This window comes from Cicer arietinum, chromosome 4 (assembly GCF_000331145.2).
Source record: "Cicer arietinum cultivar CDC Frontier isolate Library 1 chromosome 4, Cicar.CDCFrontier_v2.0, whole genome shotgun sequence".
In the NCBI taxonomy this organism is placed as follows: domain Eukaryota; kingdom Viridiplantae; phylum Streptophyta; class Magnoliopsida; order Fabales; family Fabaceae; genus Cicer; species Cicer arietinum.
The window spans coordinates 14,806,408-14,817,544 of NC_021163.2; the positions used below are offsets into that span (position 1 = coordinate 14,806,408).

Sequence of the window (11,137 nt, forward strand, 5' to 3'; positions counted from 1 at the left end):
CATATATTAATAAATAAAATAAATTATAATTTTATAAAATTATTCTTATTAATATATTTTTTATTATCATAAATATAAAATGAAATATAATACTTTAAAATAATATATGAGAGTATAATTGAGAGAAAAAAAATAATGAATAGTATATGGATGAATGAAAGGAGGATAATGAATATTAATTAGTAGTTATAGCGGGTGAATTTGGAGCATTAGACTAGATGGCACCAAGTGGATAGTATCCGTCACACTTTGTCGATCTACGGTTGAGATGATTCCAGAGAATAGCAATGAAAATCCAACTCCAGTTACCTACCGCACCAAGAGGCCCCACCCCCCCAATGCTTAAAGATTAGCTTTGCACATCTAACACCTTTATATATACGCATCTTCCGAATTCCACTATACAAACCCACTCATTGTTCATTATTATTACTTGTCTTGTTCCATTTCTCTTTACATACTGTCTTTTGCTTTTGAACGAGGATTATGGGTAGCCTTGATGTGGAAAGAACAACAGTTGGATGGGCTGCAACAGACCCTTCAGGAATTCTAGCTCCATACACTTACACTCTCAGGTTATATATCTTAATTACATTCTATCTCTACTATATTCAATTTGGTTCTGAATTCTTATTATTAATAATATTAAACATGCAGAAACACGGGACCGGATGATGTTTACATCAAAATTCATTACTGTGGAATCTGTCATACTGATGTCCACCAAATCAAAAATGATCTTGGCATGTCCAATTATCCTATGGTTCCAGGGTATGTCAAATTCATTTATCTCATGATTATGTTTTTTTGTTGTGATCACTGAAGTTGGTGGTATATATTATTCTTTTTGACAAATAGGCATGAAATGGTTGGTGAAGTACTTGAGGTGGGTTCAAATGTTACGAGGTTCAGTGTTGGAGAAATTGTGGGAGTTGGACTCCTCGTTGGTTGCTGCAAAAGCTGCAGAGCATGTGAATCTGATATTGAACAATACTGTAACAAGAAGATCTGGTCTTACAATGATGTTTATACCGACGGAAAAGCCACTCAGGGTGGTTTTGCTGAAGCCACCGTCGTTGAGCAAAAGTAATAGTTAACTTAAATTCATTTCTGGTTACTTCTTTTGTCTTCTAATATAAACAAAAATAGATTATATATATGATTTAAATATATAAACAAAAATTGATTAAAGAAAATATATGATGAAATAAAAAATTTATATATAATTTTCTTAGTAAATTTTAAGTTATTTTTTGTAAAGTGTACATAATAATTCATAAATAATTAAAATTAAATTAAGTGCGTATATTTTGTTGACCTGATTTTTAGAATTTTAAATTTGATATAATAAATGTACTGATTTTAGTTAGCTGTGGCTAAGATACCCGCAACATTTTTTAAAAGGCACTAAAGGCCTCGAACTATTTTGTGCCACATGAAAAACCTTTAAAGCATTGATACAAATCATTTATGTTTTTAATAGAGATTAATCTTTATGTATTATTAAAATAAAATAAAAATTATAGTTAAAGTTAAATATTTTTAATTGTATAATAATTAATTATGTGGACTATATATGGATATAAATTAAATCCTTAATTTTAACTAATTTATGTGTTTGGGGTATTATTGTCAGATTTGTTGTGAAAATACCAGAGGGATTGGCGGCAGAGCAAGTTGCACCATTGTTATGTGCGGGTGTGACAGTGTACAGTCCACTTTCACATTTTGGGTTGAAACAGAGTGGGCTAAGAGGTGGAATATTGGGCCTTGGTGGAGTGGGCCACATGGGGGTGATAGTAGCAAAAGCAATGGGTCACCATGTAACTGTGATAAGTTCTTCTGATAAGAAGAAAAAAGAGGCACTTGAAGATCTTGGAGCTGATGATTTTCTTGTTAGCTCAGACACCATTCGCATGCAAGAAGCTGCTGATTCACTTGATTATATCATTGACACTGTACCTGTTGGTCACCCTCTTGAGCCTTATCTCTCATTGCTCAAACTTGATGGCAAATTGATCTTGATGGGTGTTATTAACACCCCTCTTCAATTCCTTACCCCCATGGTCATGATTGGTAAAAAATGCCACTTTTTTCTCTTCATTAATTCAAGTTTGTTTCTTATTTATTTATTTATTTATTAAAGATACCACGTTCGTTACAGATTCAATAATTGAGAGTTTACTTTTTAGAAAGTTTTAAAAAAGAAAGATATTATGTGTTTATTTACTGTAATATAATATTTGTTTATAAAAGAATATCATCATTGAAAATAGTGTTTACGAAAATTTATTTAAAAACATATTTTTTTTAAATGTAACTCCTAAATGCGATTTCTTTTTCTAAAAATACCTATAACAAACTGCCCCCAAATTATTATTTTTTTATTTCTTATTTTGCCTTTTGTTTTTGTTTTCTTCCAATTTTAATAATAATTATCTCTATTGATGTTGTGTTGTGTAGGGAGGAAGACAATCACTGGAAGCTTTGTTGGGAGCATAAAGGAGACAGAGGAGATGTTGGAGTTTTGGAAAGAGAAGGGTTTGAGTTCTATGATTGAAATTGTGACTATGGATTACATTAACAAAGCATTTGAAAGATTGGAGAAGAACGATGTGAGGTATAGGTTCGTTGTGGATGTCAAAGGAAGCAAACTTGACGAGTGAAAGTGTTATACAAAACAAAACACAAACAATATTTTAAAACGTGTGGACAAGTTAATTAATTAAGCAACTATGTGGGTGTGTTTGTATAATTGAGGATTGCTCTATTTTCTATGCTATTGGTTTCACATTAGTGATGTCAAATTTTCAGGGATATTAAAAAGATTACCAAACATTTCTTATTTGGTTGTTCAAAAATGTTGATTTTGTTGGAGTAGGCAATAAGAAAATTATTAGAAGGGAGAAAAAGGATATTTTGGGCGTGTAGTGGCTCACCAACTTTTTTATGGTTTGCTTGAGTTTTCTTTGGTTTACCTAATAATCTTTGAAAGTTTGACATACTCTGACCCATACATATAGAAATGTCAACAAAGTTCAAAAGTTTACGATTCCTTTTAAAAAATCTCATATTAAATTTTTAATATTAAACTCTCTATTTGAAATTAATTTTTTTAAATCTTAATCTATTATTTTTTTTAGATTTAAGTGAGAAGTTCATAAGTTTAATATTTTGTTAATTGAAATTTTTTTTATCAAATTTTTAAATCTTTTTATTTTATTCTCAAAAAAGTTTATGAAAATATTGATTTTTTTTCAAATTAAAATTTTCAGAAAAATAATAAAAAATATTTATAAATAATTTTTTATAAAAAAAGTATGTACATCTTTTTCTGAAAAAATTGGCCCATAGATTCACTAAGTCTATAACATTTTAAAGATTTTTTATTTTAAAGTTTTTTTAACTATAAATTTTTTTACCACTTCAATATATGTTTGTGAAAATAGTACTTATTAGAGGTGGAAATAGGCTTGGCCGAGTAAGCTTTGTTACGCATGAGTTTGAACTGTAAAAAAAATTCAAGACATAAGCTTGATATGTGGTATGCCATAGACTTACTTTTTCGCCATAAATCTGTTCTGACAGAAGTCTAGTATGGTATGTTAGCCTACTTAAAAGCCTATTTCATTTTAATATTTTTGAATAAGTAATTAAACATATCTTTAAATATATTAACAAGTCAATGAAATCAAATTTTATTTTAATATTTAACATCACACTTTAAAGAATATGATTTTATATACATTATACTTAAATTATATTTTATAATAATGCATTTAAATATATCAAAAATTAAATGAGATTAATATTCATACACTACTAAAAATTAAATATATAATAAAAATGTCAAAATTTAATATAATAATTATAGTAGTAAAAAAATATTATTTACATTTATTTAAATAAATTAGTTTGATAACTTTAAAAGACTTATTATATGATATTTTTAGAAGCTTAGTATTTTCTGTTTATGAAAAAAATCTGATCTGAACTTAACATAACTAAACCCTATCAATCGATCTGTCTATTGTGATCCCTACCTATAAACATATACTTACTGCAAATAAATACTATCGCTTCTGTTTCGAATTATTCGTTTTCACATTACATCCACGTGTTTTGTATAGTTCGGTGGCTACGAATATTATTTTATATTTAGAAATAAATTTTTAAATTATAGTCTTCAAAGCTGTTATATCACACTATAGAAGATATACATGTGATTATGTATGTCGTGTATGTTTTGTTTTTGTCGTCGCATATTATGCAGTCATTTACTATTTACTCTATCTCCCTTGTTGACAATTTTTTTTAATATCTTTTTTAAAAAGAATCCTAATATACTTCAGTCTCTAAATAATCTTTGTAAATAAAATCTCTAAATTATTAAAATATCTCACTTTTATCCATAAACACCAAACTTCATTCTTAAAATGCAATTTTCCAACTTGTGCGTGTCAAAGTTGGAAGGTGTTATCTCAAGGACATGATTTTTAGGTGTGGGTAATATAGAGTAATTAGTGTTTAATTAGAGAAATAGGGGCATTGATTTTTTTCATAAAAATATAATATTCAAATAATATCCCCTCTTTACCTCTTCTTAATTCGTTTAAATAATTAGTTAAAATAAAATTTATCTACATTTATTTTCTACACAATCTTTTCTATATTTATTTAATAGTAGTATTTTAAGGTTATTTAGAATATATAATAAGAAATAATTTTGATTAATAAACAAAATTGAAATCTATTTTGTTTTTATATATTTTTTTATTTAAAAAAAATGATAAATTATATTATAATTAACTAAATTTTAAATTCAAATTAAAATAAAACGTCCAACTAAAAAAAAAAGAAGAAACTAAAATTAAAGGCAGATTAAATATTATTTTTACTTTACCTTCTATTGGCTCACTCACTCATAACTCATTTACGCTCGCTTCAATAATATAAGTGTTAAACAATTGATGGATAAAAATTACAATTGTAAAAGAAATAGTTAACTATAATCGCATTGCATTACACATTTAAGTACATTGCATTTTACACTCCACTTTTATATGTGGTCTCTCTATCTGATTCTCTTGAACCTGCTTTATTTCGCAAACCAAAAGTTCAAATCTTCTTTTTTTTTATGCGTAAGTTCAAATCTTTATGACTTTATATATCATTTTTATTTTATCAAATTAACATTTTTTATTAAAATATCTTTATCTACCATTTAGTACATGAAATGATAGCTAAGGTCAAACAACTCACATGCCTGAGTTTGTATTGTGAATTGGATCTTTTAAGTTCGGGGACATTTTTGTTTTTAAAAAGATATTAAACATTTACTTTTGTAAATATTTTCTATTTTTTTTATTAAAATTTGTGTAAGTTTTATTTGCCAGCAAGGAGTAAAGATTCTCTTGAATGAGATAAAATAAAATACAAGCTCGAGATGATATATTTTAAAAAATAATGAAAATAATTTATTAATATTTTTATTATTTTTGAAAATATAAATAATTAGTCAATTTAAAATAGTATTTTATCTCTTTTTAGCAAATAAAACTAACAATTTTTTGTTTTGAAAAATACAAATAAAAAATATTTCTTCAAAATAAACGAAAGAACTACAAGGTCTTAGAATTTATCTCTTTTTACTTTTCTATATATCCAAACAAAGAGAAAGAGAGGTGACCTCTACTCTTTTCTATTTCTTTCACTCCAAACAATACAAAATTGTATAATTTCTCACATATTTCTGTATTGCCTCCTGCTTTTCACTTTCATCTCTTCCATAAAACAAAGCATTAGACAATTAATATTTAATTCAAGAAAATACAAAATAAAATAATTAGAGAGAATGTAGGAAAAATATGCGGAAAAAAAAAACAAAGAAGAAAGAATAATATTGTCAAAAGACCACATTAAACTGGTTTTTTTATTAGATTATCCCTTTTTTTTTTTTTAATACCAATCTACCCTACTTTGAAATTAATATACCAATCTGCCCTACTTTTTTGCCCCAGATCCAAGTCGCTTCCTGGGGCTGCGACCTCTTGAAAGATAAAAATTTCAACTGCAACACATGGTCGCATCCTGGGGATGCGCCCTCCCACTTGGGAAGTTTTTTTTTTTTTTTAATACCAATCTACCCTACTTTGAAATTAATATACCAATCTGCCCTACTTTTTTGCCCCAGATGCAAGTCGCATCCTGGGGCAAAAAAGTAGGGCAGATTGGTATATTAATTTCAAAGTGGGGTAGATTGGTATAAAAAAAAACAAAAAAAGGGATAATCTAATAACAAACCCCATTAAACTTCTCTTGTCAAGTGAAAAGAAGTAAGGAAAACAAAAGCGTGTATTTGGTCCGCACGGTAGGTGGATGCTAACTTTGGAGCTTATAGGAAACTGCAATGGGAGAGGCCGTAAACATGTGGCGGCGGTTGATTCACCGAGAATCCAAACATATGGCTAGTCATTTCAATTCTACCCCTTTAGGTCTCTATTCCGTCCACTCATAGAAACAATAGGTATGTTTGACTAAGATTTTTTTAAAGTTGATTTTTATAATGTTTTTTTCTCAACGTTTTTAAATATGAATTTCAAAAATAAAATTTGAAATGAAAAATTGATTTAAACAATCTAACTTAAGATATTATTTTTAGTATTTCATCTATGCTACTATTTTTTTGATAATAAAATATCAAAAAGTGATTAAAATTAAACACTATTCTAATAAGTTTTTCATAAAAATTATTTTTCAAAGATAAATTGTTTTTAATGTCAAAATTACTTTTATAATTAATAATAAATATAATTTTACTACCCACATTTCTCATTTTTACTATCCACACCCCTCAATTTTTTTATAAAAACAAAGTACTTAAAATACCTTTATTTATTTATAACATTTTTAACCTTATTTTCATCACCATTCATTCCCTTATAACTCATATTACAACTCATCTAGGAGTAAATATAATATCAATAGAATTACAATAGTTATTTTATAATTTAGTATTCTAGACATATTTGAAGGTGTGAGTAACAATACTGTAATAAATAAGTCTAAAATAATTTTTACTATATTTAATTAAATTATCATAAATATCATTTTTTTATAATATAAAATCAAAATGACTTTTTAAAAACTAAACAAATGGATCATTATATTATTAATTATTCATTTTACTTTGTCTCACTTTTCTTCATATCTAATTTCTATCCACCCAGATATCGCTCCATTTTCTCCTTTTTATTCATTGTCTTTCCTTTATTTTCTTCCCACTTCCAGACGGAGCCTGACTTTCTTATTGGTACGTAGCTTCTAATCTAACGACTAATACTCAAAGAAGTTATCCGTGAATCAATGTGTTGCGGCGATAGGGACAAATGCAGAGTCACAGAAAACTATCTTTGTTGAGAAGCGGAAAGATGCCGGGTTGACAGAAAAATCATTACAATGAGTATATATTCATTTGAACAAATATTCTATTCAATAACTATAAAAAAATACACTTGACTACCCTGACTTACTACAGTCCAACATCGATAGATAGTGGTCGAAGGCCTAAAACGATGCATCGGCTACTGCATTCGTCAAACAAACAATCAAACATTCATTAAAGGCTTCTTATGTTGTAGACTGTATTACTTTATAGCCTCAACAGGACACACTCTAGTCAAAAGTTTTAGCTGGAATATTCATATTTGTCGACTGAAGTACACGTTCATAAAGTATCTAGAAGGATTGAAGCCACTCAAAATCACTGCAAATCAGAAATTGGGTTTAGATTTTAAAGGCAATATTAACGTATTGTGTAAAACAGAAATGGCAAGCACATTAAATACTTACAAATGGGTGAAAGGACAATTACTACACCAATTGGGTACAGGAAAAAAGTGGTCCTCTCCAAAAAGGGCAGAACTACAACCAGAGATGTTAATCAATTAATTTAACAATATTCAACAGTTCACACCAACTCAACCAAAACCTTCAAATTCAGAGCAATATGTATTTGGGAAACAAGTTTACCAAGAATCGTTTAACACCCTTTACTCATTCCAAAGGGGTTTTAGAAAAAACACTAGGAAGGATACTCGGTGCAAATATGTGAAAAAGCACGATGGCTGAAGCTTAAGAATTACCAAGGTCTAAGCAAAGAAACTCATCCTTTATGCCATAAGAAATTGCTTACGAGACAGCAGATACACACCCAAGGATACTACACAAACAAGATATTCTAAGATCCAAATGAAAAGAGAGAGAGTGAGAGTCTTACCATCATAACCTAAGAAATTTAGATAATGGTAGTATGAAGCTCCCACCATGAATAATAGATTTGATAGCAACAATGGAATGAAACCATGAGCCACCAATAAAGGAGACAGAAAATAATGGATCACTGCCAAGAAACCATATATGAGGACAACTTTAGTTCAATGTATTTTAGGTGCCAACATCATAACAACTCATACAAACTAAGGAGTCAGAAATTACCATATAGCAAAACAAACATTGGGAAGAAAGAGTTGCAGTGCACGTCAAATGCGTACATCCTTCCATGGAAAACCAAAAATTTAATCAGCAATTGGAAATTAATCATTACAATTTTGAGGAAAAGGTGATCAAGTTAACTCTGCTTATTAATCAGAATCACACATTTAAAAGAAGCCTTGCCTAAAAAACATTTATCTAAACATTAGCACATGCTCTGAAAATTGAACATGCAAACAACAGAATTGAGTCAACATAATGAAAACTGAAAAGAACATTCTTGATCTTACCATTCAACACGCTGTTCAACCACATAACTGTTTGGAGCCTCTTCTCGAAGATAAGAATTAGTCAGGAACCTGAAGAAAATATGGGTCAAAAATATACATCAGCTTTGGTATCAAAATCTAATGACTTCAAGAAAAGGATGAATAATTTACAGTAGAAAGTAGCCTTACCAACAAAAAGTTGCCAGAAATATGCCAGTCAATAGAAAATGGAAAACCAACACTGAGAAGACAACAAGAAGTGCATGGCCAGTACTATGGTCATACCTGAAAACCATGAGAAAAACACGACAATGTTAAAAGCTAGCAGATGACCAGAAGGTCTGATAGGTCCTCAATTTATAAATGTGACAATAAGAATTAATGAGAGATTAATCAACATATTTTATTGATGATAAAGGGAAATTGAGCAAATGAAACAAGCCTTCCTTTTACTCCGGAGAGCTATGCTCACTCCAATAAGAGAGAATCTTCTCTCCACTAACAATTAACAGAATTTGTTATCCCCTCCTTACCAACCTCTCTCCCCTATATACGTGATGGGGTCAGCTCACCTTTCTTGGATTTTCTGACATACACTCTCCATGCCTTAGGTGCACTATGTGTCCCACTAGACACGTCGTCAATTCCTTCTTTGTCACCATCAAGGTCACTCTATGAACTAAATATGGCATAAAAAATAAATCTAAATAAGTTGTAAACAGTCAGTCAATTTACACTAAAACCACAGTTCACGAATCACGATTTAATAAATTCACACATTCCGATGTTTTACTCCAGCAATAGCTTGTTTCTATAAGCAGGGAAATTTTCAAACAAACCTTCCGCTAAATAGATGAAATACAACGAATCACATTAGTGATCAGTTATATATTCAAGTTGTTCTACAAATGTAAAGCATTTTTAGCTAGTCAACTAATCATGAGGAGCCATCACGACCAAAATGCATGTTGTTCTACAAATGTAATGTATTTTTAGCTAGTCATCTAATCACGAGAAGCCATCACCACCAAAATGCACGTTATTCTACAAATGTAATGTATTTTTAGCTAGTCATCTAATCACGAGGAGCCATTACCACCAAAATGCATGAGGAAGAAACTTACGCTGCACAATATGCCAAAGTTGCAACAGCCAAAAGAAGGCTGCAGATCACAACAAATGCAGGGTCATCACGTGCCCATTGATTCTTGGTTTCTATTATCAAATAAGAAAATCAATTAAAAAAATCTGTTGAAACTATCAAATGCATCAATCATATAATAAAACTTGCAGCTTTTCTTTCCTTCCTGGAACACTACACAGTTACGTATCACCAAATTAAGTTCATGTACAAGGCCTAATAAGCTAAAGGTCCTTAGAGCTCATTATGAAAAGAATTAACTGCAATATTTAAATGGATTTTTTTCTTGAAAGAAAGGTGAACCGAGTCAAATTATTAAAATACCCCCCATCATTTTACCTTCAATACATGTTTCCTTTAATTTATGCAAGATATTTCTCTAACTAACCAACTACTCTAACTCATCCTATAGTTCCCCTTTATTTTATATCCTAACATGTACTGCATGAATGTAACTAGTCTGGTGCACTGTGAATAATTGCAGTTCAAAACATAAGTGGAACAAACGCTGTTCAAAACGCATAGCAATAAATCAAAATAATTGAGATATTCATGAGAAGTGGACTTACGTTTGTGATATTTTGTATGCTGATAGCTGCATCCATTGCATAGTTCCATATCAAGTGCAACAAAAATGTAATCAGAGAAGCAGACATTCAAAATTCCAAACACATACACAACCAAAGGAGTGAGTAAAATCTCAACCAAGAACCATCAGTTTATGCCCATGTGTTTGGTGGTGCAATTTATCAAATAAAATAGGGTTCTTGTTTTTGTTGCATCAGATCATTGTAACAATGTGAATTTTGTTGTTAAAAGGACGACAGAAGATTATTTGTATATACTTACACAACTTTAGGTGATGTACATAGATGAAACATTTGCCAAAAAGTGTATTCAACATCCATTTGTTGCCACTACAATGAATAAAAAAATTACAAAGGAAAAAAAAAAGGTAAATGAAGCAATCACCTGACTGAAAAAAATACAGCGAATAAATGGTAAATAAAGTAATAACTAAATTGCCAAGTTCAATGTTAGCACTATGGTGTATCTATGACAACAACATATGTAGTATCAGCATTAGATCAGCACCCTCCATACCAAATTGGAATGGAAAAAAATGTATTACGTCGGAAATCTTGACTTGTAAAACTGACACTAGCTAGCAGTGACTTTCCTTATGAAACTATTATGTTTTTCCTTCATTGTCCATGACATCTCTCACTTTCTA

The 11,137-nt window shown here is 29.7% G+C and overlaps 2 protein-coding genes across 2 annotated transcripts in view; one reads left to right on the top strand and one right to left on the bottom strand.

The window, feature by feature from the left end:
* Positions 1-378: 378 nt before the first annotated feature.
* On the top strand, positions 379-2,845 carry LOC101509288 (cinnamyl alcohol dehydrogenase 1). The gene is made up of 5 exons (XM_004496883.4): positions 379-575; positions 658-771; positions 859-1,086; positions 1,637-2,076; positions 2,464-2,845. The coding sequence occupies exons 1-5, from the start codon at positions 487-489 to the stop codon at positions 2,664-2,666; spliced, it is 1,074 nt and encodes a 357-aa protein (XP_004496940.1). The 5' UTR covers positions 379-486; the 3' UTR covers positions 2,667-2,845.
* Positions 2,846-7,396: 4,551 nt separating this feature from the next.
* The window catches only part of LOC101509601 (uncharacterized), a 4,339-nt gene continuing 598 nt past the window's right edge, over positions 7,397-11,137 (bottom strand). Inside the window, exons 2-10 of the mRNA XM_004496884.4 lie at positions 10,753-10,820; positions 10,473-10,498; positions 9,887-9,977; positions 8,952-9,047; positions 8,784-8,852; positions 8,497-8,555; positions 8,279-8,401; positions 7,852-7,923; positions 7,397-7,765 (exon numbers count right to left, since the gene is read on the bottom strand). Coding sequence (XP_004496941.1) covers positions 7,701-7,765; positions 7,852-7,923; positions 8,279-8,401; positions 8,497-8,555; positions 8,784-8,852; positions 8,952-9,047; positions 9,887-9,977; positions 10,473-10,498; positions 10,753-10,820 — 669 coding nt within the window. The 3' untranslated portion in view covers positions 7,397-7,700. The remainder of the gene's footprint in view (positions 7,766-7,851; positions 7,924-8,278; positions 8,402-8,496; positions 8,556-8,783; positions 8,853-8,951; positions 9,048-9,886; positions 9,978-10,472; positions 10,499-10,752; positions 10,821-11,137) is intronic.